Below are 27,153 nucleotides of genomic sequence, written 5' to 3'. Positions count from 1 at the left end.
TCGTAGCTTACCTTAGCACTGCCTGGAAGGTTTATTCCAAAGTTCAAACAAGTAGGAACGAGCTTGGAAAAAACGAGTACGAACAAGCCAATTGGAAAGCTGGTGACCATACGGAGCAGTTAGAGGAACCGCGGGCCCGGGAATACGGAGTAATCATATTGACGGCATGCCTGATTTCAACTCGGGAAATTATTACTTGTTTCCCGGGCAGCTGCCCTGATCTGCCGAATTGTCCGAGTGGTTCGTCAGTCATCACCGAGGTACGGGCATCCATAATCCATCTGCCATTCACTCATTCCAATGCTGATGTGTTCGTTACTTCGTATGCCCCGAATGCTCGCTTTGACGGAGTAGCGCTAGTGTTATGTAAGCCGTGCATGAGCCACACCTATATCACCAAGCCACGTGCTTCATTTCGCCACGTTCCACTCGGGAAGCGCCGCAAGGTGTGGCTTGGACTGCTATTTTTATTTCCCCATCCCAGAAACCCAATTTTATGGCAATGTTATGTAAGCGCACTCTCCACCAATAACGCACCCCCCTCCGTCTCTGTCCCGATCCTCAACCTTAACCCCCGAGTCCGACCCCGACATCAAGCGGCCTTCTGCCTTCGAGGCTTGACTCTGTCGGCAGCCTGATCAGGATCACTTCAATCCAGGCAGAGTCCCTTCGACCCGGTTGTCGGTCTATCTTCAGGCAAGGCGAAGCGCGATGAAAGCGCGCACCGGCGGAGAAATAGGCGCTGCAAGCGCGATCCTCCATCCAAGCTGGGGGCCCCCCTTTCATCCATGCACGAAGGAAGCATTGCTTCCTGAGCTCCGCCTCTCCGTCCATATATTTCAAGGTGCTACCGCGACTCAAGCTTTTTGATTTGATTTTTCTAGGAATAATCATTTGTTTTCGAGGCTCTGAGTTTGGCGTGCCATACTTAATGTTGAGGAGCCGTGTTTCGCTGTTATCGTTCGCTCCGAGGACTGTGGACAGTGACTTACCTTCGTTTTCAATATGGTGCGGATGCTAGAATACATCAAATAGTGTGACTATCTCGAAACTATATTTCTAGACCTGAACCCCCGTAAGATCAAAACAGTTATAGGAGATGCGTGCGGCACAGCAGATTAAAAACAATTTCTCAAATTTACATTGGACTTGCTCCCATATCATCACACACTGCCCGTGTTAAGCCCTTTTCCGAGCCCCGACGCACTGAGACTCCTATGGAGGCTCAAGTTATGAATTTCAAGGCATCCTTTCATCCGCCACTGTTCTTTCAAATACCGGTCTTTCACGATTCTACACATTGAGCCTGTAGTATGGTTTGAGAAGGAGACAACATTTCACCATCGACGCTCGCTCTGTACATGCCTACGAATAACACATAAAGCATCTCGAATTCCAAAAGGTAAAAAACATGAAAAGAAAAAAAGACTTCACTACCGGTGTGGCTACATCTCTTGGTGTACTTGCTGGGAATCGAACTCGAACTCGTAGTCTGTCGTCGAGTAGGCTGTGGGCGTAATTTGATTATTGACCTTCAACCACTCCACCACCCAGCCAGTTTGACCTGACCCGTCGACCCTGACGGACGCCTGCTGGCTGGTCACGATCCCTAGTCAAACAAAAACCACCAGTTATTTATAGCGTTGAGCTAGAACACAGATAGCCCGGGCCTCGCGATGCCATACTATATAGCCTCGACTTCTAGCCAACCTTCAACACCCGGCTCGTCTTACTCCCGCGTGAGAAATAAGAAGGTCAAAAGACCTAGGTTGCTGTCCAAGGGCCGGCCCCCGTGAGAGGCCATTACAAATGTCGCTTATTGGTTTCATGACAAGATTTATTTCCTCTATGCGATCCTTTCTACAAGGGTTTTCCATCGAAATCAGAGTAGTGTCGTGGTCTGAATACCTTCCCAACCAAACAGAATCCATTTACCCGAGGGCAGCCATTACAAGACGATTGCCTCCGTTGGCACTAACAGCACCCCCGTTGACCCAGCGCCCCTCCTCGCTAGCAAGAAACCCAACAACGTACGCGATATCCTCGGGAACCCCGATCCGGTCCGCCGCAGTCGTGTCTCGGATCTGCTCGTTGAGATACCCCGCAGGCAACAAATCCTGACTATTCTTGATCGCGTCCGTCGCCGTCAGACCGACAACGACGCTGTTGAACGTCGCCTTGGTGGTCTTGCCAAACGTCTCGGCGAGAGAGCGCGTGTAGCTCTGCAAGGCGGCCTTGCTGGCCCCGTACGTCATGGTGGGGTCCGAGTTGGCTTGGTACGCCAGCACGCTCGAGATGGCAATGACGCGTCCGCCGCCCTGGGAGGGCAAGTGAGGTATTACGGCGGTCGTCAGGGAGATGGGGGCGAACACGTTGGCCTGCATGACTTGAAGGAAGACGGGGAGCGTTGTGTCCTTGATGGGCTGCACCTTGGAGTAGTCGCTCAGCACCGCGTTGTTGACGAGGATGTCGATGGAGGCGGTGGAAAGCTGCTGGAGCGTTTGGGAGACGATTTTGGGACCAAAAGTAGGGTCGAGAGCGTCCGCTTGGATGGCGATGGCGGTTTCTACCCCGAGTTCGCGACACTTGTCTAAAGTCTTTTGTGCCGCGTCAGAGTTGCTGGCGTACGTGATTGCCAACTTGGAGAGACCTTTGCGGGCTAAGTGGAAGGCAATGGCTTGTCCGATGCCGCGAGACGCTCCGGTGACGATGGCTGTCTTGCCGGCGAGCGACCAAGGTTCTTGCGTAGCGGGAGTTGAAGACATGTTGGGCGATCTTGGAATCTTTGGTTGATGTAGTCTTAGAGTTACGAGTATGAAGAATGTTAGAAAGTGGTTGGTGAAACTTGAGAGAAGAGCTGTGGCATACCGGTGACGTTTATAAGAATCGCTCTTCTGGGTTCATCTTGGGGCAGCTGAAAGAGCTCGCCATCCTGTCTTCCACTGTGGTACACATCTTCAAACTCCGCTGAACTCATTGCATGGCATATCTTCGGAAAGAAGGTCGCCGCAGCGGAAGTTGATGTGGAGCATGCGGAGCGGCACTTGGGCATCACAAACGGCGTCGAGAAAGGAAATTTCGGCCGGGGGGGCCGGGGGGCGGAAAGGGGGTCCGGGGATAAGAGGTATTAGTCGCCGAAACTCAAAAACTTTGCATACGTGCAGCACGAACCACCGGCGTAACTACTGACCGGACGAACCTCACTAACCGATGGAAAAGTCTCCGAAGTAAGGCACTTGCTTAAGCAATTGCAACGACGGGGCCTCGGGTTGTTGACCGTGTCCGTCTGGGCTAGATTGAATTATACGCAAGCTGGGATGAGGGTTGTGCCCAAACTTGAATAGCGGAAACAGTGGTCAATCACCGGAGAAATCAAGATTACCTACCTGATGGACTTGGTTATCTCTCGTCCTGCCATACCTGGCAAGATTCGCCTGTGACATGAACAAAAAGGAATTTTGGTGCTGTATATGAGCGAAGACGATTCCACATTTGCGAACACCATGACTTCAACCACAACGACAGCGGCTGATAATCCTCCGAAAACCTGAACTCCGAACAACGCTGTGGTTTATATGCCCACCGAGAAGTTTTATTCAAAATACTGTCACAGTGCTTCATCTTTTCCTGGATTCATCTTGGTTCGTATAGTAGCAAACCTCGGTCGAGGACTTATGGATGTTGAAACCCATCAAGGGCTAGCAGACTCTACCAACTAGCGTTGCCCAAACGAACCACGTTTACAAAGGGAAACAAAGACTCATAACTCGATTCAAAAAAAAAACCTATCTGGTAACAGCCTCAATACGGGCCTCTGTTTTTGGACGGAATAGCTGATGGTCCCGTGGTACTGTCGCGGACAATCTCCACGAACTTTGATATGAGGGTATTATGCTGATTCGCAGTTGGTCTGAGCTGGAGTCTGAGCTTTGGGGCCGGTCCTATCGCTGTCAACCTTCGCCTCTCCCTTGTTGGCATAAGAGGTATGCTTTCCTGGCTATACGGAGGTTATCTTGAGTTCGCCTTCGTTGTCGACGGCGTGCTAATAGTCACCAGACATTTCAGCACTCGGCGTTGGCCTATTAGGATTAGAGAGTCCTCTCTGAGACGGCACAAGACTTTGATACAAATCCAAGGGACATGTGATGTAGGGAGAGCATAGTCAAGCCCAAGAAGTCTACCTTGGTTCAACCTCGAGACAACAGAAGCATTTAATGTCACGCTTCGTATATCAAATGATCTGGCAAACAGGCAATCACGGAGAAACATGGGACACAAAAGTATCAACGAACAAAATGTATTTACGAAACAAAGCTCAAAGAAAGGCATCTTGTGCCCGCCAGCGCATTTTATGCTCACCAGCACCGGGAGAAAAACGTCATACTCAAAAAAGTATCGCGTTCAAAAAACTCCCAACTACCCACTTCTCCCTCCCGAAATCCACGGGGAACAGGGCCATATTTCAGGCACCTGTCCCCCTCTCATATACCAATCCCATGAATCCCCGGGGCCAGGCCGTCTTTCAGACCTGCTACCCCTCCCATATACCTAAGTTAAGTTGCCCGAAGGCTTGCCCGAAGGCCAAAAAATTGTGCCCGAAGGCGACCCAAAGCATCCTCGGGGTCAGAACCGTCTTTCAGGCCTGCGTACCCCTCCCATATACCATCCCAAATATCCACGGGGCCATAGCCGTCTTTCAGGCCTGCGAACCCCTCCCATATACCGGTCTTGCCCTTCCCCTTTCCCTAAGCTGTGAAATCTATCTGGTTGCTGCCTTTCGGCTGAGCAAGCGCAGAGCAAAGACGACAGAGAAGGGGTCTGAAGAAGGGAAGAGAAGAGATGAGGGTTTAAAAAAAGGCTGGTCGCAATGACTCAGCCGGTGTGCCCGTAGTAGCCCACCTGGTTCCCCCAGACCCCGTTGTACTGGTACTGGCCCAAGGCCGCCGTGTAGGAGGTGGCTTGGGGGTACTGGAGGGGGTAGGTCTGGGGGAAGGCGGAGAGGGCGGGCGGAGAGGGGACCTGGGCTCCGAAGTAGCCCATCGCACCGCCGGCGAAGCCACTAGCGTCCCCGCGTGATGCGGAAGGAATACGCGCGGGAGCAGGGGCGGGAGCAGGAGCAGCAGGAGGAGTGGCCGAGGCGGCGCGGAGGAGGGAGGCGGCGATGACGGGTATCAACTCCGGCTTCAGCTTGCCCACCAACTCGGCTATCTGTCCGGCCTGGGCCATCTCCTCTGGATTCGCGGGTGCCATCTCCAAAGGAGGACTTGGCGGGGGAGTGACTGCTGCCGCTGCTGCCGCTGCCGGGGGAAGAGTGACGGAGGAGGCTGCCCGTTGAGTAGGTGGCAGGGTCCAAGACGGCACGTAAGCCGGCCGGCTCTCGCGTCTGGTCCTCTTTGCAGTACGAGGCACCTCAGCTCCGAGCGGAGTGACCGTTTGTTGCTTGGCATCCATGTCAAAGACGAAGTCGTCGAGCGCGTGACATGTGAGGCGGCCATCCCATTCCGGGTTGTGGAGGAACCGCGGATCGCGCCAGGTGGAGTGGGCGGACTCGGCGAAGTGGTAGACCTCGACCACCCAGCCATTGGCGAGAGCCGACTGCACGGCGGCGGGGAAGCCTCCCTCCATGTCGCCGTCGAGGTTGCCGTCGCCCGTAGCGAGGATCATGACGCCGGGGGCACCGAGGTTGTCGAGGACGGCCTTGCGCATGTGGTGCTGGACCGTCTCGTCGACCCCCTGCTCCTTCATCGCGAAGGAGCCCGCAGACGAGGAGTTGTCTGCGGGTACCCGCTGAAGGACCTTGGCGGTGTAATCACACGCCTCGGCCTCCTGCAGGTACAGGGGGATGGAGGAAGGGGAGGAGGAGGACCTGTTGTTGCCGGCCTTGTTGTTACGGGAGCCGACAATCACGCCCTGCTTGACCTCTCTGCCTCGTTCGAGTATTCCCCTGAATGCGTGGAAGGAGAAGGCGGAGGTTGAGAGGCGCTGGTCCCTGGACATGCCCATGCGCTTCTTCAGGTCGTTGAAGAAGGACACGGAGATGTTGGAGCCGTCGGCGTAGATGTAGAGACCGCGGGCGCATTGCTCCGGGTAAGCCAGGGCCAAGGACTCGTCGCGAGCTCCGAAGCGCTGCTGCAGACGGGCGGCCAAGGGGAGCTGGGAGCTGGGAGGAGGTCTCTTGGCGGTCTGCTTGTTGAAGAGCCTTTCTCCCGCGTTGTCGTTGTCGGCGGCGGCGGCGGCGGACGAGTCGGAATGGTAGCCCGAGTCTGAAGAGGCCCGAGCTACCATTCCGACAGCGATGGCGGCGGCAGCGGCAGCGACGGCAGGCTTCTTGTCCTTGGGCTCGACCTTTGGCCTTTTAACCTCGGCCAAGTCTAAGGACTGGTAGTTCCGCTTGGTGCCAGTTCTGGCCATTTCTTCTGTGGTGAATATGAGAGGGAGGAGAAGAAGTGGCTGAGACTGTTTGCTTGAGGGACTCTCTGACTTGCAAAGAGGCTCAAAGCAATGTAAAGAAGAAGAGTAGACTCTGTCTGGCGAAGAGAGAATACGTGTAGATGAGGTAGAAGTCTCGTGAACTCGCAGATTCTCAAACAGCTTGCTAAAATCTCCTAGGGAAGTAGGTGGTTGTGTAGGAGATGAAGAAGATGAGTGAGATGTTCCTGCTAGGTCCGAGGACTGCAGAGAAGGGATTGGGGAGTCCATCTTATAGTGCTGGAGATGAAGACGACGACGGGAACCCTTGTGGTGTCTCTGAGCAAGTTATCTGTATCCGAATGATACTCGAAGTATGTTTGTGATAGTCAAGGTGCCGGGAACCTTCTTGGAAGCCCTTGGTGATAGTCAAGGTACCGGGAACCCTCTAGGAATCCCAAAAAGAGGATCAAGGTTGGATATTATGACCAAGCTCCTGGGCCGTGACGGGAGGCAATTGGGTTTGGCGAGTGCGGGATCAACCGTGGAAACCGTGATACTCATCGGAGATAGCAAACTCTGCCCTGAACGACCACCTTAAGCTGGCCGTAATTGTTGATCGAGAACCAGACCGGGTTCTCTCTAGCCAAAGCTCACGATAAGAGCCTCAGGTATCTGGCTCAACCTTGGCTTCAGAGTTTCGAGGAGCCGTATATCTTGGCCGAACAGGTCGAGGAGAGAAGGACGGAGAATAGTTTCGATCTGATATTGGATAGGTGGCGACCCAGTTGTCGACTTAGTCTTTGTTACTGGCCTGGCTGGCCCAAGTACACTCTTGATTTCGAGGTTTGGAGGCTGCCGCAGATCTTGGACGGCCGAGTTGTTATGATTCCCAGGTTGCTGGAAGTGCAGAGAGAAAAAAATGCCGGTCGTTGTGTCGAATAGTAACGATGCTTTGTTGTCGATAGCCTCGAGTCGATTTCGGCTTGGACCCTTCAACTGACACCCAATGAAGAACCCGACGTAACCAGGTATCCCAACCAGAAGAGTAACCGAAAGCAAGGTTCAGGGGAAACAGCCAAAGTGAGCCGTGGATGTATCGGAGCCGTCAAGTCGTAAAAGTCCTCCTACTACCCGCACGGAACGCCGACGCCACCCAAGAAGAACAAGGACGGGGCTATGCAGAATAAACGCCGGGAAATTCGCGGATGGCTCAAACTAAGATGACAGAGTACAAGCACAGCAAGGTAAAAAGAAAGAGAAAGCAAAGAGTTTGCGAAAACGAAATTCAAAAAGTCCTCGGTCCGACGACAAGAAGAACGGTTCAAGACTTGATGGATGAACTCGCCACAAACGGAATGCTTTAATCAGCTAAAGGGGATAGACGAACGGTAAAGAGATGGTAGGTTGGGCGGATGAGCAATATGGCGAATCGGATGCGGGCGTGTGTGTCGGTTTCCTCGGGGTTTAGAGGGTGATGAAGTTCGTGAACTCGCGGGTTGAGAGAGAGAAATGAGAGGTGAGAGGTGAAGTCGAAAGTAAGAAGGCGCAAAGGCGGTTATGAGTAAGAGTAAGGAGAGGTGAGAGAGATGTAGTCGGAACTAAGAATCGAGAACGTCAGCGAATCATTCAATCCTAGCCGCCTTTGGGCAGAGCGAGGCTCAATTAGCGTGCTGCGCTGCATTTGCCCCTCACCACGCGAATCGGTTCGCCCAAAGAAAAGGGTCCGATCTCTGGTGGCTCAGGGTGTAAAGTGGGCGGCACACGGGCACAAACGTCCGCTCGGGTTGGATGGGCGGGACTGGGTACTTTATTCATTACACTAACATTCGAGACTCATATATTGAGGAGCACCGTCTCAGTTTCACGTTATTTATGAGTTTTAAAACACTATGGGAGTAGGAACGATCATATAGAGATTAATACCTCTCATCTGGTGTAATTGGCGACTTTCCATGTTGAGATCTCATCAGAAGTAGAACATCTAAATGCTAAGCATCTCACTCAAGATTCAGCGGTAGAGTCACACAACCTGGCACATGACTTTGGGGGGCGAATCAGATCTACGCTAGTACCCCCTGGTCGGGTCCAGCTCTGGCCTGTCGGGTTCGATGCACTGGAGAGCTTGTGTCTCATTGCGTGTGATTGGTGCAAAGACGTGTTGACTATGGGGCAAGGGTCCTGAGGCAAAAAACTGCCAAAGAAGCACAGGTTTCCATACTGCCGTGACTGCGTACAGTAAGTGACCGGAGGAACTCGGCCGGGCCGCTCCCTCGACGGCGCAGGTACAGCCCGCCAGCCACTCAAAGAGCTTAGTCTGCCAGATCAGCCTTTTGTCTTGTCATTTTAAGATGTCTTACTCCCTTCAAAGGCTTCGGGGTTGGAGGGTGCATGGTGATGAAGATTACCAAAATGTGTGGTTCGGCGTATCGCTGATGGATTCAGTATGATTTGGTATCAGCTACCTAGGTACTCAGATTGAATCGTGGCAGAACGCACCTGGATCACTACTCATAAATAGACACCAAGTCATCATGGAATGAGGCCTTTCATCAACAGTTCCTGTGTAGATATGAAATTCATCAAGGGCAATGATGGTAAAACACACCTGAAAACAACGGGATCTCTGAATACTGCTCATCTCAATTGTGCAAATTAGGTACTTGAACAGGCATCATGAATATCGTCTCATGATGCCCTGACGATGATAATCCTTTTGATACAGTGAGCCATTTCGTTTTCCCCTCAAAACTCCAAAAAAGCCAATAGGTATCACAGCAGTCCGACCCGCCGAAAAAAACTCCGCTCCCTTTCTACCCAGGAGATCGAATCCTCCCTGCCTTACCCAAGGCCCTTCAATTACAAGCTTGCATCCAAGGGACAGAGAGAAGCAGGGATGGTGTCGACTAGAATACACATTGAATTGCTTGATGCTTCGATCAGTGAGCAGGCTTGGGCGTGCGCAGACTGGAGTGGACAAAGTAAATGTCTTCGAGGTAATTGGCACGCTTCGCCTCGTCGGCTCGCTCCTCCTCCTCTTCCAGCTCCTTTCTCGTCTTCTTGCGGCGCGCTGCGCGCTGCTCCTTCATGAGGCGGTCGTGACCGTCCAGATCGCCCTCTTCTCGCATGCGCGACGTCTCCTGGGCGTGCGCCTCGACGTAGCGGACCAGAGAGTCGGCGGCCCAGTCGCGAAGCTCATCACCCGTCTTGCCCTTGGCGGGTTCGGTGACCTTGTCGAGGGCCATCTTGACCTTCAACTCCTTCTGCTTGGCGACGGCAAAAGGCTTTGCGCGGGAGGCGCGTTCGGCCAGCCATTGCGGGTTGCTCTTAGCAAGGTAGGCGAGGCTGTGGCCCGAGTTGGCATTGTCTGGGGCGAGGCCGTGTTCGGGGCGGGCGATGGGCGGTGTGGAGTAGAAAAAGATTCTGCCGTTCTCGTCCCTGTTGTACTGGCTGCGCACCTCTTCGGGGATCTGGTCGTTGAGGGATTCGGCCAGGGTAAAAACCTCGGGAGGCCTAGGAGGGTTGTAGGCATTGGCGGGCTGCATGGCATTGGGCGTGTTGGCCATGGGGGTGCGGGCTGCAGCGGGATGAGGCTGCATTTGATGATGGTTGTAGGTCGGGCCGCCCATGGGATTTGCTGGCATCATTTGTGGATGCATTTGGTGGTGGCCGTGCTGTTGCTGGTGCTGGTGCTGCTGTGGGACCGGCGCTTGGGCCTGATGGTGGTGGTGCTGTTGCTGTTGGTGCGGCGGGAGGTGGTGCTGCTGGAACTGAGGTGCTGGAGGGGGCGGGCCTTGGTGGTGCTGCTGCTGCTGAGGGTGCATGTGCTGTGGTGCGTGGTGGGGATGGTGCTGTTGCTGCTGCTGATGGTGCTGTGGGTGCTGCTGGTGCTGGAACGGGCTTGGCGCAAATCCTTGCTGCTGGTACATGGGGCGGATGGGCTGCTGCGGAGAGTGAGACGCCTGGTGAGGAAGTTGGGGTAGAGGCACCGGCGTTTGATGGTTCACCGCGACTGGCGATGCCGAAGCATGCTGAGGCGTGTACTGCTGAGCATACATTGCTGGCGACGGAGACGGCGCAGCTCCCATTCCGTGCCCATAAGGCGTGGGAGGATTACCCATCGACATGTCGCTCGGCGTCTGGCGCATCGCCTGAAGAACTGAAGGCCGTCGCACAGGCTCTTGGATCATGGGCGGCGGAGAAGGCGTGGGCTCAGGTGGAGGAGACTCCTGTTCGATCAAAGTCAATTTTGTCAGTAACGGAGAAAACCAAATGAAGACCAAGTGAAAGCCCGAAAGATAGGTTGTGAGAGATAGAAAAATAAACTAACGCGCGATAAAAAGAGTGAAAGTGAGGCTGAGTTTGAAATTTGCAGAGCAAAGGTGAAGGGTGAAAATGAGAATGAGAATGAGAATGAGATCAAGAGTGAGGGCAGGAGTGAAGTAAGAGGTGAAGGCACAAATTTCTGCTGCGAAGTACGTCTGATACGGGATGCAGGGTGTTGTTATCCCACCCACACGCGTCGCTCCCTTTATCTGCCTGCACTGCATAACCGAGAGGGACGACGAGAGGGTGTACTGGTGCTGGTGCTGGTGTGTTGGAGGGTTGGCAATTGTCCACCTCCTTCATCCAGGAGGCGGCACGGTAAGGCTGTATGTGTGGTATTCGTGCAGGTGTTCCAGCGTGTATACCGTATTCCTGCACGACACCCGTCCGGCCCAGGGCCATTCTAATAGACCAAACGAAAGGAATAACAGCAGGGAAAACAGAATGAATCACATCCAAACTCACGTTTGATTCTCGAGGGCGCCGATGCACGGCACCAATAATGGGCGGTGCGTTTGCTGCCCCCCAGGTCGGTTTCGGGAGCTCATCCGTTTCCTTCGCATCCGCCTGCAAGAGGTGTTTGATCGGGCTGGGCACCTTCTTGAGCCGTCGCGGCTGATCAAACAGCTTCATCTCGTAGTCCTTCTCCCGGACTTCGTCAGGCACGCAGCTCGTCCACGTCTTGATCTTGTTGAATTTACAAGTTGCCTCGTTGTACCGAGACTCGCACACGTACACCTCCTTATCCGCCGGCAGAGTACGCGGCCGTCCTTTATTGAACCGCGTAACGAACATGACGAAGCATCGGTCGAGCACCTCTTCGATCTGGTGGTCGCGATACTGGCCCGTCTTTGCCACCTCGTTCTCGAAAAAGTGCTTCTCGAACCTGTGCACCGTCTGCTCGGGACGGTAGTACCAGCAAGCGTTGATCCATCGCTGTCCAGCTCGGTCTTGCCAAGTTCGGAATATTTGCGCGACAATGGGTTTGGCCATGTCGTTGACATTACGAATATGCACCCAGTCGCCTACACAATATTAGCACCCCGACTCATCCTTTTCGAATAGCCTAGGGACCGGGAACAGAACTTACCGACTCGCCATGTTTGGCCGTTGTGCTGAATTTCCGACAGTGGCAGTTTGCCATCCTCGTCACGGAATTCATCGTCTGGCCTCGACTTTTCCTGCGCCACCAGCTCACCTGCTTGCCTCTGCAGCTCGACAGCGGCTTCGTAAATGTCACTGGCTTCCTCGTTGTACTCCTTTGCATTGTTGAACATGAGGTCGATATCCTTGAGCGCATCATCGACAGTCGAGTATTTCTTCCTCTTGGCATTTCTCTTGATATTGTCGAGCGCAATAGGGTTGGTGATGACTTGGTAATAGTCCGGGTTCGCAAGCTTATCGGGCAACTTCTCAAAGGGACCAATGAGCAAGTCACCGTCGTCTGACTGGAACTTGCGCAGGCCCTTGATGACGTTGTGAATACGCGCCTCGAGCGGTGTCAAGACTTTGGGAGGGCGGCCGCGCTTCTTATGTTCGTCTTCCTCCCGGGCCTCCTCAAGCTGGCGCTTGGTGAGCGAAGTTCGGCCACGCCTCCTGCTTCGTCGGCGTTTTCCGTCATCGTCGGACTCGTCGTCTTCCTCCTCTTCCTCTTCCTCCTCCTCCTCTTCTCCTTCGTCCTCTTCGGATTCGGCCTCTGGCGACGAGTCTTCTGCGGGCGGGAGCTCGCCCAAATCGGGAAGCTCTGCCTCTTCAGACTTGATCGTGCCTTTGGCAACGAGTTTCTGCAACTCCTTCTTGAAAAGATCTCGGATAACGGTGGCACTCTTAAAGATGGCCGAGGAAGGCCGATTATACACCTGCGCATTGTGACAAATCTGTGCAAGATCGCGAACAAACTCGGGGAAATCTGTGTACAGCTTCTTTTGGATCTTGTGCTACTCGGGGTCAGTTCTGTGTCGTGCCAACAAGGCTCTACGAATGGGCAGGACATACGCGAATGGTGCTGAAGGCGATGGGGTTCTCGATAATCTCGAAGTAATCTGGCAGTTGACGTTTGTTCGGGATGCGCTGGAAACTAGCCGCCCACCATTCACCGCTGCGATGACAACTAATTAGCAGCAAGACAGGCAAAGGGTGCGCCTGATCCGAACGTACTCTTCATCCTTGTAGTTGCTCACGGTTGAGCTGATGGTTTGGATGACATCCAAAAGGTCGCCAGGCTCGGATTCCACGGGGGATGCGACGCCATCATCTGGATCTCCATCTGCATCAGCGTCTGCGTCAACTTCACCATCCGCGTCTGCGTCTGCGTCTGCATCTACGTCAATGTCGCCATCTGCATCCGCTTCACCGTCCGCGTCTGCGTCTGCGTCGGCATCGGCGTCGGCGTCGGCATTCGCACCAGCGTCAATATCCATTTTGTCGGATTCAGCCGGTTTCGCAGAGACAGTCGGTTCGGGTTGCTTGGCTTCGGCGGTGCTGGCGTCGGGTGCGTCGGTCATTTCGACATCTTTGGTGACCTTGGCCTCGATGGACTCGCGCACTTCGGGCGCGTCGCTGCGCGTCGCCATAGTTTCGTCCAACCTCTTTGGGGAATCGCAGAACGAGGGCAGCTTAAGGAATCCTTTTCTCTCTAGTGACAATTGAAGACACAAGGATTCAAGCGAGACTCTGGACCCTCTTGATTGGCAAGGTCGAGTAGGAGAAGGGGTCGAGGGCTTCCGTCGCAAAGGTGGGATTCTACAAGTTACTACGGTTCTTTGGGGGGAGCTGAGGAATTGAAGGTTTGCGAAAGCAGTGAGGCGGGAGCTGGCCGGGGTCTTACGGGTACAAGTGGTGCTGCGAGGGGATGTTAGCAAGGAACCAGCCCGGGGCAGGTCGTGGCATCTTCCGGCTCCACCTCGGCTAACTGGAACATCGGCGGCGGGCAATTGGATGAGACTTAGATCAATGGCTTCCTTTGTACCTCGAGATGTACCTTGAGCTTCTCAACGGGTGAGAGGGAACTTGATGGTGCCATCTTTTGTACCTTCCTCTCGCCTCTTGGAATAGCTTCTTCTTTCTCAGAGTGAGTAGAGAGAGAACTAAAAGAAAGAGTCATTGGTAAGTTGACCAAGGCTTTTCCTTGAGCTCTTATTCCTCAAAGCCTTAGAAACAGTGTTATGAGTTCGTTCCCTGATAGGACCCCTCTGTCTCTGACCTGGCACCATGATACCCTATATCTCCGGTCTCTGCGGGACACCTAATGCCTGTCCCCTTGTTTTGGAGACAGCTATTTCCAGCTCTACATCCACGCTCCTCACAGTTCGCAACATGTTGACAACGCTGCTTAGCTACCAACTCTATAAGCACTCGGTGGAGGAAAGACAAAGTGGGCGATTGCAACGTGGAACCATGAAGTCATTGTCGCTGCAGCAGCGTTTATTGGAGTAGTTCTCCACTCGGAAACAATCAAAGACGAGCACAAACCTCCAATCCCAGCACCCGGAACCGTGGACGCCGTCATTCTCTAAGTTCTCGAGTCGGACAAAGCCGCTGCCCTACAAGAGTGGTCTAGAGGCTCGGTCTGACCTAGCCCATCTTGGGTGCTTAGGTTGAAATAGCTACGCTCCAGCTTGCAAAACGCTCAGACTCGGTTTTCCACGTCTTCCCACGGTCCAAACATCACACGACCTGTTCAAAGCAGCTTTCTAGAGCTACTTCATAAGCGGAGAAGCTTCTAGTGCATCCGAACCCTCGACAGCAGCTGTTCTACCCCTACCTTACCTTAACCTTGCGGTGCCACCTCTGCAAGTCAACTCCATCGTCTTGGATCCGGCATAGCTGCAGAAGCATCCTTCCCGCCTCCTTCACCGAGGAATCTCGCCCTAGTGTCTCTCACGCCAGAAGACTCTACGAAGCTAATCAGGATCGAAACTTGAGTCCAAGCGACCCAACTCAACGCGCATCCTTATTATCTACGTCTCACGTCCAGATTCCTTGGCACTCGGGTCTCCAGAGTGAGAACCCGCCGTTGGTACTCTGCGATAAGATAAACCCCTCCGTTCGAACCCCGCCATCAAGAGCTTGGTTACCATCGGTTGCCCGTCCGGATCCGTCCCCGGCCAAGATCGTCTACCGTCAGTCGCTACTCCATCTCATTCTGAAGCCTGTGCGTCATTGCACCACCAGACATCTATCTCAGCTTACTATCTTGACTTTGGCCCGCATACCCATCATCTTACAGATCCCTTCATCTTCAGCAAAAGCACGTCCACATCACACATAATGAGAGCCAGGTACAAGGGCCCGGGAGGCACAGGCGTCGTCTCCCTCGAGGACACCGCAACAGTCGGAGACCTATTCAACGAGATCAAGGACAAGACGGGCATCGCCGAGTTCACCCTCAAGTACGGCTGGCCCCTTCAGACCCTGACCCTCGAGCACAAGGACGCCAACGCCAAAGACCTGGGCCTCAACGGCCAGTCCTTCAGCATCGAGCCGGCCCATCATCGCGCAATCACACCTCCGCCCGCCGCCGCCGCCCCTGCATCTCGAGGCCTGGAGACGTCCAAGAAGCCCCGCCTCGATCCCGATGCCGACCCGTCCCCTTCGGACATCAGCATCCCGTGGCCGGAGCGTGAGTCGACATTACGTGAGTACCAAGCTGCCCTTTTCACCCCCAATCCCCAAACTCCTTCCCATCTGACAACAAATCCCAAGTCCTTCGCGTGATGCCCGACGACAACAGCTGCCTCTTCACCGCCTTTGGCGGCGCCATCCCAGGCAAACAAATGGAAGCCAAAGAGCTCCGCAAAATGGTAGCAGACTACATCCGCCAACACCCAGACGACTACCCCGAAGCCGTCCTCGACATGCCTGTCGAAAAGTACATCCGCACAATCCAAGACCCCGAGCGCTGGGGCGGCGCCATCGAGCTCGGCATCTTCTCGGACCTCTTCGACCTCGAGGTCGTCGCGTTCGACGTCAAATCCCAGAATCCGCTGCGCTTCGGCGAGAACAAGGAATCGCGCTGCATCCTCGTCTACTCGGGCATCCACTACGACCGCATCGCCTGCAGCCCCTCGGAGCCGCCCCATTACGCGCACTCGGACCTGCCTCCGGAACTCGATAGGACGAACTGGAGCACCGCCGACGACGAGGTCCTCGACCGCACACGCGCGCTGATTCGAAAGTTGCACGAGATGCACTACTTTACGGATACCACCGAGTTCTTGCTGCGGTGTACCGTGGCCGGGTGCGACTGGTTGGGCAACGGGCAGAGGGAGGCCAACAAGCACGCCAAGGCGACGGGGCATATGGGCTTCAGCGAGATCAAGGACGAGCCTGCGGGTGGTGGTGGTGGTGGTGCTTCGGGTGGTGCCGGCGCCGGTGCTGGTGCTTCTGCTGGTACTGGCGGTGCCTTTGGCGATAATGCGCTGCGCAAGTGCGATGCTCCTGGGTGTGAGTGGTTGGGCAGCGGTACGGCCGAGGCTAGGATTCATACGGGCGCGACGGGACACACTGCGATGACTGAGATTCCGGACTTTTGACGAATAGAGACAAGAGAGCCTATTGATAAATGCATGGCGGGGCGGAGTTGTTGGGTATGGATCATATGAGGAACGGGAATCGATGGCTCGGGGAGTTTGGCTTGTTTTCAAGTCGAGAAATTCTCATTGGGAAGTGAAATCTCGCGGCTTTACGATGAGTTTGGCATTCATAAGTGAAATTCACATAAAGATTCGACGACTACAATATCTCGTGACTACGCTTGCCCAACCTCATTCGACTTCAATCATACTTGACCTCGCAACTCTGATCCAATCGCTCGCGATGACACGGGGCAAGACAAAAGTGAAGGGAAAGGGGGAAACTCCACACAAAATTCCATCTCAAAGGAGACCTCTCATCTCACACTCGAATCACCTTCCACGACATCCATTCTCATTCCTCACTCCTTATACGTCAACCCACCACCATAGCTATGCTGACTATTCGCCCCGCCCTTGGTAACAGTTCCCTCCTTCACACCCGTCGCGAAAGCGCAGCTGCCCAGGTCCCGCTTCTCGACTTTACCCGCGCCCGGCGAGATGTCAAAGTCGAAAATGTCCATCGGCAGGCCAATGGTCGTGCACGCGTTGGGTATGTCGACAATGCCCGCGACGTGGCCCTGGATGGGCGCGCACGACATGAGGAGGTAGACTTGGTAGTCGCTGTAGCCGAAGCGGCGGAGGTATTCGATGACGCCTTTGCAAACATCATAATCATCAATCTTCCATTCGTAACATTCAAGGAAGCAGCGAAGAAAACATGCAGGAGAAGGAAAAGAACAGAAGAGAGAGGGAGGAGGAAACGTACGAAGACACGTCTGACGATAGGCGACGGTAACATCCATGTAATGCTGCTTCCCGTGCTGATCAACCGAGAACCCTTCAAAGTAAATGTGCCGCCCGGGACCGAACTGCGGCTCGACGGGGCCGGGGATGTAAATGGGCGACTTGAGATCCAGGTCGGCGACGCCGTTCTTGATGACTTTGAAGTTTATCGTGATGACGCCCGCCATCTCGATGGCGCCGCAAAAGGAGATTTCTCCGTCGCCCTCTGGGATATGTTTAGTGAGCTACCTGATGATATGGATACCTGGTCATATATATGAGAGAGAGAGAGAGAGAGAGAGAGAGAGAGAGAGAGAGAGAGAGAGGGAAGCACAGTTGGTTTGGTTGGAAACTTACGAGAGAAGTGTAGGTCGCCGACGCTGAATTTGGCGCCGGGGACGTGGACGGGTAGGTAGACTTTGCTTCCTCTGCTCAGGTTCTTGATACTATTCCCCTCAACGTCAGTAACTCTCATTTCCCATCATCCCCGAGTCTATCACCCTCCAGATTTCCTCGTCAAAATCTCTCAAGGGTAGAAAGGAGTAAAGAGGATGCTCAAAAACTCACTCGCAGTTCCCGCCATGCTCAGGCCGCCCAGGAATCGTCCTGGCCCCCTCCTTACCAACCTTCTCCTTGAGCTCCGCGTTCGCCGCGCCGGCGTGCACGTTGATCGGCTCCGGCGGCTTCGCGACGTCGCGGTCGAGCTTGTTGGCCGCGATGAGCTCGCCCTCGCGCGCGTTCCAGGTGTCGAGGACCTCGGCGGACGGGGCGCACCCCAAGATGCCCGGGTGGATGAGCCCGGCGAATTTTACTCCCGGGATGTGTCTCGAGGTACAGTAGATTCCTTCAAAGTCCCAGATTGCCTTTGCCCTATTTGCGTACACAGTGTTAATATGGGTTGTTTTGCGGTGAGAGAGGATGAGAACGGTGAGGATTGCGTTCATTATGTATGATACATAAGTGTTGTCGATGAGAGTGAGAGTGAGTGACGTGATGTGACAATGAAACAACTTACGCCGTAGGATACAATTCATCCAAAAACCCACCGCCGTTATTCTTATCAAATACACCCGTAAAGCCCCAAGGCTGGTCCTCGAACGGCTGAACGTCCATAATCTCCACCAGGAGCAGGTCCCCCGGCTGAGCGTCCTCGACCTCGAACGGACCGCTGAGGTAGTGGATCTTGGTCAGGTCGACGTTGAGCATGTCGTCCGCCGAGTCGTTGTTGCCAATCTGGCCACCGGTCCTGGCATTCTTGCGTGAGTTTGTTGAACACTAGCAGACGCAGGTGAAAGAAACAAGGGCGATTTACCAGTCTACGCATTCAATCTTGACTGTCTCGCCATTCTTGATAGTGCCGGAGAAGGGGACTTTGGGAGGAGGCTGGTTAGAGGGTACTGTGGCATGATCTCCTTCCAGTTAAAGCACTCACTATCTGGATGCCATCTGTTCTGGTGTTGATGTCAACAAACTTGATGCTCGAGGCGTACATCGACAGCACTTGGGCACTTACATGCAGGCCAGGCTGCTCAGAAGCTGGCTTATCGAAGCTGACCTTGTTGGCCGTACGAATACCAGTTTTGCCCATGGTGGAATGGTTAAATTCAAAGTTGATTGTATCAGGCAAGTGATTCTAAGACAACAGGCTGAGATGAAATGTTCACTTGTCGTTATGAGATTGAGTGCCAGAACAGGTCGCTCTGCTTCCTAGTGTGGTAAATATACATGCAACCAAGCCAACGTCTCCAAACTACCCCGCCCTGAGCTCCTCGGAACTGTCTCACCCAGCGAATGAGACGCCTTTCTCTCCTGCCTCGTCTGGCTATCTATCCCGAGTATGGGATTATCCCCAACTGTCCTCTATGAGACGGGAGTGGTGGTGGCTGCTGGGAGTTGCAAGTGCGGAGCTGGGTGCGGGCTGATAAGAGCTTTTGCCCGATACCGTAAGAGGCTTGTGTCTGGCAACCCCCGCATTGGCTCCGCCCGTCGGCCAGTCTCCAAAAACCAATCGATAAGACGCCGTAGTGATCTCATGTCGCATGACTGCTCCTATCATAAACGTAATTGATTGGAATCCGGGGGTTGGCTATCTCGGCATCTGTCGTTTACGCCTTGTCGGCCCCCTTCACCCGTCCTGTTGCAGAAAAGAGCATTGCAAATGTCCGCAGAATGTCACCCTATCCCGGCATGTCTGGATTCACGCGATTTAGTTAAGCCTACGGATAGCGACCCCCGAAAAGTGATAGACGAACAGACACCCTCGCCGTTCCCTTGCCATTTGCCTACTCGTGCTTTTGAGCATCACCTGTCGGGTTGGCCGGCCGCGACTTGAGGTGAATGGCATCAATATCGCCGAGGGAGAGGTTGAGGAATTCGTGCTTGTTCGTCCACTCCTGCTGGCTCGCGGCGAAAGCAGCCTTCTCGGCGGGAGGCGGGGGAGGATCGGTAATCTTGGTAATCAGGTACGCCGTTGAGGCCTCTGCGATACCATAGATCAAAACACCAACAAGGGGGATCTTAATCAATGTATAGAACCCGATGGCGAAGCCGAACAGCAGTCCCTCGCGGTTCCGGAACCAGTTCCTCTTCTGCTCCTTGGTAAAGTGCACACGAGAGAAATACGGCTCCAGCAGCTCTCTCATCAAACTCCTCGACGCAAAGTAACTCTGCAGGAAGATGACAATGTACCGCTTGGGCAAGAAGATGCCTGTTCCAAAGATGACAGACGCAGGACCCAATCCAACGGCATTGTTGAATGTGTAGAAACTGGCCGCGGGCAGCACGAATCTACCGACGATGGGTAGGTACGACAAGGCGAATACGGCGAGGGAGATGGCACCCTTCCGAGCGAAGCGGTATAGGAACATGCTGATGGCTTCGGCCGTGCTAGTCGTGTGGGTGCTGCCGTCGCTGACCTTGTACATCTTGAGGTTGGGATAGTACATATCTCGAAGCTTGGTCGGGTCTTCGTGCTTGTGTTTTTGGACATACGTCTTATCAACCCAGTTCAGCGAGTCCATAAACCTGCCTCCGCGTTAGCATAAGACCCAAGGACTGGGGGCAAGATGCGGACTTACATATTGTCGAGCGTCGGGGTGACGTAGCGCATCAGCGCCATGAGGAAAAAGGGGACCTGCAAAACATATTCCTCGATGAAGTTGAGGCCCCCAACAAGCTGGTCGTCCCAAGTGACATGGTCCAGGCTCAAAAAGAAGGACAGAATCCAGAGAAAGACTCTGACGCCAATAATCTATTGCGCTGTGTCAATACCTGCTGTGAGGAAAACAGGAGTATCTCGGTGGTTTTTCGTGCTCCTGGCGCAGGGGTTGAAGGTATACATACGGGAATGGAGATGACGAGACGGATGGCAAGGCCACTCAAGACAGCAATGCCGGCTTGTCGGTAGTGGTCCGATGTGAACAAGGCAGGGTTTTGAAGGGCTCGTTGAGCTTGTTGGCAGTTAGCATTTTGAGCTGTGTCAATAAACTCCAAAGGAATGGAGTCTGGACGCTATGTCCGTGGTTCCATCAACTGACCTCCAACCAGCGTCAACTGGATGCCCCGCAGGATTTGGTTCAGGTCGAAGTGGGAGAGGTCGAACTCCCGCTTGAGCCTCTCCTTGTCAATGGGAAGCTTGTCGAGCTGCTTGTCAATCTGGCCTTCAAGCTTGTCGCGCCTTTGACCCTTTTCAGAGGTCGCCATGTTTTCTCGAGGGTGTGGAAGTGACGATGCCGATCACCACGAACGTTGCTGGGTGTTGAGGTTTAAAATGTCGAGGGTCTTGGAGGGGCACGCGAGCTGTTGCGACCTTGTCAGCGCAGGGCTGGTTGCTTGGCCGGGAGCTAAACTTGCTGGGAGCTGGAGCTGGGTGTGGAGGGCAGACGATGACGACACACATACCGGGGGTTGGTGGCTGAGAGACCTAGCACCTCACAACGCTGCCCTGCGACCGGTACGTCCGGAAGGTCGGATGGTCCGAGCTTCACCGAGTGCCGGGAAGCCCCCGTAGTCCTTATCTTATCGATATCAGAGATAAGATCAACCAAGTGAGTCCAGGAGCTTCAAATGCCTTGAGGTAAGGTACGTGGGTACCTAGCCCGGTAGGTACTTTCGGTACTGAACCACGTGAACCTACCAAACCACACAATTGAGGCGCCTCAGAGGCAGAATCATTCGCTTGTATGAGGGCGAGCTGCATAGCGATGCATCATCGCAGAGCCAGTCAGCTCCGATGATCGGGTGCAAGTGGATTAAACATTGGGAGATGTGGTACCGGTTCATGTCGAGTTGCCGCGGCTGTGGCTGCGGCTGCATTGCGCACGCGTCGGACTTGCATCCCAGAACGCGTCCCTGTGCTAAGAGCTGGAACCCCTGCATGCATTGTTCAAAGCTCGACAGCTCGAAGCTTTGAAGCTCAGAGCTTTCAATGGACCAATGGCAGGTCCCTGAATTGTTAACCCCCAGGCATGCTGAGGCCCTTCAGGGTAGGTATAAACCCCAGGCGTTATATCTGCAATTGAATAAGGCGGCTGTTGTCATGGGGGACCCGAGGCTCTTGAAGCTTTTTTGGAAACCTCGGAAGCTAGTTTCTGGTTGAGAATGCGGTGAGGGCTGAAATGACAAGGCAACACGAGCTCTCTAAGCCTCAATTTGTCAAAGGCGAGGATTGCAAGTGCGGAGCTGAAAAGGTATCCGTAACCAAATATGAACACTGCTGAAAATGCCAGGTTTCCACTGGATTTATGTTGAGGTTGCCCCGTCTCATCTTTGCCGTTTTCTTCTAAGCGAACATTACAACGCCTGGGCTCCCCCATATCGATCTCCATACTTATACGCAGTACGGACAGTCATGAAAAAAGTTAAGGGTATATTTTGGCTGGGATACGTCGGCTGTCCCCGGTGTGACCCCCCTAATGGATTGTGGACGCGGCACCTTATTCGCGAAGCGACTACGACGTGCAATCTCCAGGTTGGCTCCAGATGGGGCCGGGCACATCACGAGGGCGCGCGCTTCAGTGAGCCTAGTCATCCTAGCTTGTTCTCCAGATCTATCTAGGTGGTCTCCGTGCATAAGAAGACGGGGCAAGTGAGAGATCAAAGCAAATTGGATCACAACAAGATGGGCGATGAGAATCTAGCATAGCAGACTCAGATCAGGTATGAGAGACAGTGAGTGAGGGGGCGAGTGAGTGAGAGAAAGAGAGAGAGAGGCATGTGAAAGCCAATCAGGATATGCTCGAGTGAGTGAGAGGGTTCGTTTTGTCTCAAACTCCCGCAATACTGGAATTGAGGGTCTCTCCTATAATTACCAGGTGGCAATGCATGTTCAGCATCTCTCTCCTGTGTACAGGGTATGAGTCTGCCAGTGTGTTTGAGCATTAGCAATCAACTCGAACGAGGTAAAGTGAGATGATGAAGTACGTCAGGCAAGGAATGATCCAGGAGAAAGGGAGTGAGAGAGAAAGTCTCATCGTACGGCTACAGGGTCGAGTGGTTAAGGACGGTGCCCAGGTGGGTGCGGGGCGCGGGGGGCCCATCGCTATCAAACGGCGACGCGATGGTTCAGGAAACCGGCAGCGTCAGAACCCCCCCGTCGGGCGCGTGTTTCCTCCAAAGCCTCGAACGAGTCCCCAAGAAGCCGTGACATCGTTAACCCCTGGTCGAACCATGAGCAAATCCCAGATCCGTCCAAGCTTCATCATCTTTTGTCCATCCATCCATTCATCCATCACCCACGTCCGCCGCGCCCACCCCCCCCCCCTTCCCTGTCGCCCTGCCTCAATCTCAATTATCAAAAACCTTTTTTCTTCCCTTCCTCTTACTTCCCTCCGCTCTCCGCCTTCCGGTCCCTCCTCCTCTCCTCATTCGCTTCTCCAGGGACACTCTACACACCCATCTTCTTCTTCCCTTCCATTCGCTACCTATCGTGTGGTGGCACAAGTGTTTCTTCTTCATCTGAAGGGTACTGAGACCGGAGCAAGACATTTTATTTTCTACCTAGGTTGCCGATTCTCGCTCGGCTCAAAAGGGAGTCCACGTCCTTCCGCGCCGCTGCATCAAGCCCGTTTGTTTGCCCGTTTCTCGGATCCCTCAAAATTTACCCCCTTGCTACGGCCAGCATATCAGTCTTTCGCTTCCGATTTGCACCACCCTATTCTCTCGACCAAGGCCGGCGCGCTAAACCTACGCGACGCAAATCGATAACGCCCAACGAACGTCACCACCGACGACAACTTCCTCCTCTCAAGGCCTGTCATGTACTCGGTGTCAGTTCCGACATGACCCAGGTCCGACTCGTAGCACTCGCCCGTCAGCTGATAGTTCCCGCACGTACTTGACGACACTGCTCTCCTCTGGCCGAGCTGCCACACTCTCCCTTTCCCTAGGAATTCCGCGATGGAATCTCTACGCCCTGCCTATCCGGCTCCTCGCCGCGTCGCAACTGCCCCGATACCAGCACACATGTCACGCCCGGCACCGTCCACATCGGCCGGTGGCCTAGTCGAGACACTATACAACCACCCAAATGTCAAGATCGTAGCATTCGCTGCTGCATCCAGAGGCCGAGCTCGGAGTCCAGGTCGCGGCCCTTCAGATGAGCCCGGCTCTTTGTCTGCCCACTCGCAGCTTGAGAGGACGATTGCCATTGGTAAGTTGCGCAAGTCCATCAACGTTCTCATGGCCATTGCTGATTGGGGGCCATCCCCATAGGGCCGTTCCGAATATACCGTACAGGATCCGTCGCCTTCTTGAACTGCGGCTCTGCTCTGCAGCCAATGTTACCCAAAAGCCAATGCTGGGCCCTCGCCGAAGACTCTAGCAAATTCGTCCTACAAATTCGCCGACCCAATTACTGGAGGATTGAGATTCCCGTCACCAACGCCGATGAACAGGAACTGGCTGCGGCACTGAAGGGTGTCTGGGATCAAATATTGCAATTCGAGAAGACGGAATGCCCTTTCAAACGGTCCTTCACGGTCATCCTCCCCGAGAAACCAAAGACACCCGTGAAAAAGCGACCATGGACACCCCCGGTTAAACGAGCCCTACCCGTCCTTTCGACCCCAGCTCACGAAGTCGAGGTATCACCGACGCCAAAAGCTTTGACGCCAAATACTGGCAGGAGAGCTTCGACATCTTCCCTCCGCGGCCGAAGCGAGCAACGCCGGCTCTCCACTATCAGCAATGACTTTCACTCAAGCTCAAGATCCTGTGATCCGAGTGCCGAGATATCGAAAGCGGCAGAGCCCACGGATGCCGCGCTGACTCCCACAGCCGAGAGACCAGCAGAATTGAAGATTCCGAAGCGCGGAGCGGAGGTAACCCGCAATATCGCTAGCAACAATATGGCTCAAGAGGTGACCGATGAGGAAGGTCCTACGTGTGACGTGGTCAAGATGGAAAAGACGGAGCCAAAGGGGAGTCACGAAGAAGCCACATTCGAGGACTCAATCGCTGAGGAAGAGGAGCCCGAAGATGAGGTTTGCCGAAAAGATCTGACGGTTCCCGCCGAGGAGCCATCAGCAAAGTCACCAGGAGTTCAAGTTACGAATGGTGACATTGGCGGCATTGATGCACAAAGCAACGCTGGCGAAGAGGTGACTGCCGCTGCGGTCTCACCAGCATTGCATGCCGCACCGCTACAAGCACCTGTGACAGTACCTTCGACGGAGATGGTCGATCGCGAAGAGGACACCCAGGGCCCTGAGGTTCCCCAAGTTTCCATCAAAGTCGACGACTCATTGACCCAGCCAAAGGAAAGCAAGACAGACACCCAGGTGGAGACTCTGGTGACTGTTGAGCGGCCAGTGACTGGTCATAGGCTGCCAAACGACATCAAGGAACAGCTCGTCACTGTGGAGGCATTGCCCAAAACACCTCTGTCGGCTGAGGCAAGCACACCGACGCCCACTAACATTTATGACGTGATCCGGAACTACGAGATCAAGATGGCCGCTGCGGTTCCCGAGTCTACGCCGGCCACTAAACCTGTCGCCGAGCCCGAGGCTGTTTGCGAGAAGTCAGCGATAGAGACGAGGAATACCAGCGGGAATGGGTCAAGCAGCGAATCACAGTCCGCGACAGACGAAGAGACAGTTCTCGAAGGCAGTGGGGTTGTGGGTAGCAGAAGAAAGAAGCTTCGCGGATTCAGAGCCGGCAGGGCTCTGGTTCCCCCACAATTGACCCTTGTTACCTCGCCACCGTCAAAGTCGGCCATGAGATCGACTCCGATTCTGGATGAAGCAACTTCACCAACTGGATCTACAGATTCGTTCCACAGCTCAAAGTCATGGCACTCGCCCGCTCAGTCGCCAATTACGCCTGTCCCAAGATCTCCTGCCTCAGACGTGTCCCCAACGAGGTTCCCATACCCTCACGACAATATTCTTATTCCTAAGAAGCCTTGGCACTACCGCGACATTTCCGATCTGACTGTGACACCGGAGACTCGGCGAACTTGGGATGCGACTTCGTCTCTGACCGACGACAGCTCGTTGGAGAGCGCTGCTACTGCGCCAGACATGGTGTCTGAGGTGGTTGAGCAGCCTGACAAGGTTGCTCTTTCCGAGGACGAAGCAGCAACTACAGCTGTCGTGCGTCGCCCGTACATTCGACACAGATCAACCACCAGCAGCATCTCCGTCGGCCGCAGAGCGCTCTCCCCTCTGCCGACGGCGGCCAACCTTTTTGCGCCCACGAGTACCCAGGCCAGGTACCACCCCCTGAGAAGCCGCCTGGAACTCGTCCGCAGACTTCCCATGGCCATTGTATCCAAGACCTGCGAGGTTCTTCTGGGTCCGCCGAGTCATCTCATTGCGCTGATGCTCCAGGTGGCTGCTAAGATCGCCGCCGGGCAGTGGCGCGGTATGATGTTCGGGTTCGGCGAGGGCGGCGAGACGATCCCCGTGCAGTGGGACTACTCTGACGACGAGTACGATAGCTGGGGCGAGAACGACGATTATTATCTCAGCCAAGTCGAGTCATCGCGTGCGAATAGCGTGATTGGCACCGACGACGGCGAGAATGACGAGGCCACCGACAACGCGAACGGAACGGGTCGCGGGTGGGAGGTTGACTGATGGGGCCCCAGGTGGCATCAGTCTGTAATGATTTCATGTATGACCACTGTATGTTTTTAATCGCCAGGAACTGCATCTAGGATGGAAACTTCTTTCTGGGCGTTTTTTTTCCTTTTTGGAGAGAGTAGAGGAAGCAAGCTACACGAAGCGGGCCTTGGATTCTGGAGAGGTTTCCACGCGTGCAGATATCCCGACAATATGTGGCGTCACATCCACGTTGGGTCCTGGTTCTTTCTCTGATGTATAAACACTTTTGGGAACGGTGGAAAGGGATATGAGGGCACTTGAAGGGTTTTTGGCCACTTTTTGATTGGCATTACGAGGCATTTAGTCCAGTACGCTGGCCCCGCCAGGTACTATTCAGGGATGAATTCATTTCACGATTTCAAGAGCTTGTTACAGTGCCCTGCGTGCATTGCTCATGAGTGTAAGCAGCCACACTTGGTCCTCGGAACGTTAACCAATGAGAAGAATGGACTCGAGAGGCTTAGGCAGTCTCGTGGGGTCATCTTTGCAGAGCGCTGCGTGCCGCATTGCTCATAGAATCCCCAACGAGCCGGTTAGTCACCGTCGAGCCGACAGTATCGGGTACATCTTCCGGATTATCGACCAGACTGTACCAAAAGACTGGGAAGGGCCACGAAACCCAATGAAGATCAAACACACGAGATATACGACGGGATGACAGCTGACAAGGGCCTACCTACCGGGCATGCACTTGGCTCTTAGGCTGGGCTGTGTCTTGGGCTGATTCAGGCACCTCGAATCTTTGGAGATTTGAAAAACGCCCCCCACCGTTGTCGAAGAATCAAGAACGAGACTGCGACATTGTTGAAGCTTAGCTCTTTCGTGGGGCGTTCGAGGTGTTGTCAGTCGGGTCATCTTTCTGCGCGCGTCGTATTTGAGGGATGGATGCGATTGGTTGATGGCGACGCCTCGTGAGGCTGATCTTGGGGGGGCTTGGCGAGCGTATTCGTCGG

At 54.3% G+C, this 27,153-nt stretch overlaps 8 protein-coding genes across 8 annotated transcripts; 2 read left to right on the top strand and 6 right to left on the bottom strand.

The window, feature by feature from the left end:
• Positions 1–1,931: 1,931 nt before the first annotated feature.
• CPAR01_16151 (uncharacterized protein) lies at positions 1,932–2,765 on the bottom strand (the record flags this gene model as incomplete). Its single annotated transcript, XM_060500396.1, has 1 exon — positions 1,932–2,765. One exon carries the CDS (start codon positions 2,763–2,765, stop codon positions 1,932–1,934), a length of 834 nt encoding a protein of 277 aa, XP_060340877.1.
• Positions 2,766–4,872: 2,107 nt separating this feature from the next.
• Positions 4,873–6,699, bottom strand: CPAR01_16150 (uncharacterized protein; the record flags this gene model as incomplete). Its single annotated transcript, XM_060500395.1, has 1 exon — positions 4,873–6,699. One exon carries the CDS (start codon positions 6,697–6,699, stop codon positions 4,873–4,875), a length of 1,827 nt encoding a protein of 608 aa, XP_060340876.1.
• A 2,648-nt stretch (positions 6,700–9,347) lies between these two features.
• Positions 9,348–9,953, bottom strand: CPAR01_16149 (chromatin structure-remodeling complex protein RSC2; the record flags this gene model as incomplete). The annotated part of the gene is made up of 1 exon (XM_060500394.1): positions 9,348–9,953. The coding sequence occupies one exon, from the start codon at positions 9,951–9,953 to the stop codon at positions 9,348–9,350; it is 606 nt and encodes a 201-aa protein (XP_060340875.1).
• An 874-nt stretch (positions 9,954–10,827) lies between these two features.
• On the bottom strand, positions 10,828–13,307 carry CPAR01_16148 (uncharacterized protein; the record flags this gene model as incomplete). Its single annotated transcript, XM_060500393.1, has 4 exons — positions 10,828–11,759; positions 11,825–12,671; positions 12,730–12,844; positions 12,892–13,307. 4 exons carry the CDS (start codon positions 13,305–13,307, stop codon positions 10,828–10,830), a joined length of 2,310 nt encoding a protein of 769 aa, XP_060340874.1.
• Positions 13,308–15,003: 1,696 nt separating this feature from the next.
• Positions 15,004–16,268, top strand: CPAR01_16147 (OTU-like cysteine protease; the record flags this gene model as incomplete). The annotated part of the gene is made up of 2 exons (XM_060500392.1): positions 15,004–15,370; positions 15,439–16,268. 2 exons carry the CDS (start codon positions 15,004–15,006, stop codon positions 16,266–16,268), a joined length of 1,197 nt encoding a protein of 398 aa, XP_060340873.1.
• A 401-nt stretch (positions 16,269–16,669) lies between these two features.
• Positions 16,670–18,681, bottom strand: CPAR01_16146 (acetamidase/Formamidase; the record flags this gene model as incomplete). The annotated part of the gene is made up of 8 exons (XM_060500391.1): positions 16,670–16,965; positions 17,077–17,319; positions 17,451–17,539; positions 17,661–17,963; positions 18,109–18,339; positions 18,406–18,463; positions 18,526–18,544; positions 18,607–18,681. 8 exons carry the CDS (start codon positions 18,679–18,681, stop codon positions 16,670–16,672), a joined length of 1,314 nt encoding a protein of 437 aa, XP_060340872.1.
• A 694-nt stretch (positions 18,682–19,375) lies between these two features.
• On the bottom strand, positions 19,376–20,795 carry CPAR01_16145 (transmembrane protein UsgS; the record flags this gene model as incomplete). Its single annotated transcript, XM_060500390.1, has 4 exons — positions 19,376–20,117; positions 20,171–20,343; positions 20,436–20,542; positions 20,630–20,795. 4 exons carry the CDS (start codon positions 20,793–20,795, stop codon positions 19,376–19,378), a joined length of 1,188 nt encoding a protein of 395 aa, XP_060340871.1.
• A 2,694-nt stretch (positions 20,796–23,489) lies between these two features.
• On the top strand, positions 23,490–26,173 carry CPAR01_16144 (uncharacterized protein; the record flags this gene model as incomplete). The annotated part of the gene is made up of 2 exons (XM_060500389.1): positions 23,490–23,742; positions 23,805–26,173. The coding sequence occupies 2 exons, from the start codon at positions 23,490–23,492 to the stop codon at positions 26,171–26,173; spliced, it is 2,622 nt and encodes an 873-aa protein (XP_060340870.1).
• Between the last annotated feature and the right edge of the window lie 980 nt (positions 26,174–27,153).

The sequence above is a fragment of the Colletotrichum paranaense genome (assembly GCF_030867605.1).
Source record: "Colletotrichum paranaense strain IMI 384185 chromosome Unknown Scaffold_23.1, whole genome shotgun sequence".
Lineage (NCBI taxonomy): Eukaryota > Fungi > Ascomycota > Sordariomycetes > Glomerellales > Glomerellaceae > Colletotrichum > Colletotrichum paranaense.
Note: the sequence above shows the minus strand (reverse complement) of the source record. Positions and strands in the feature narration are given on the sequence as shown.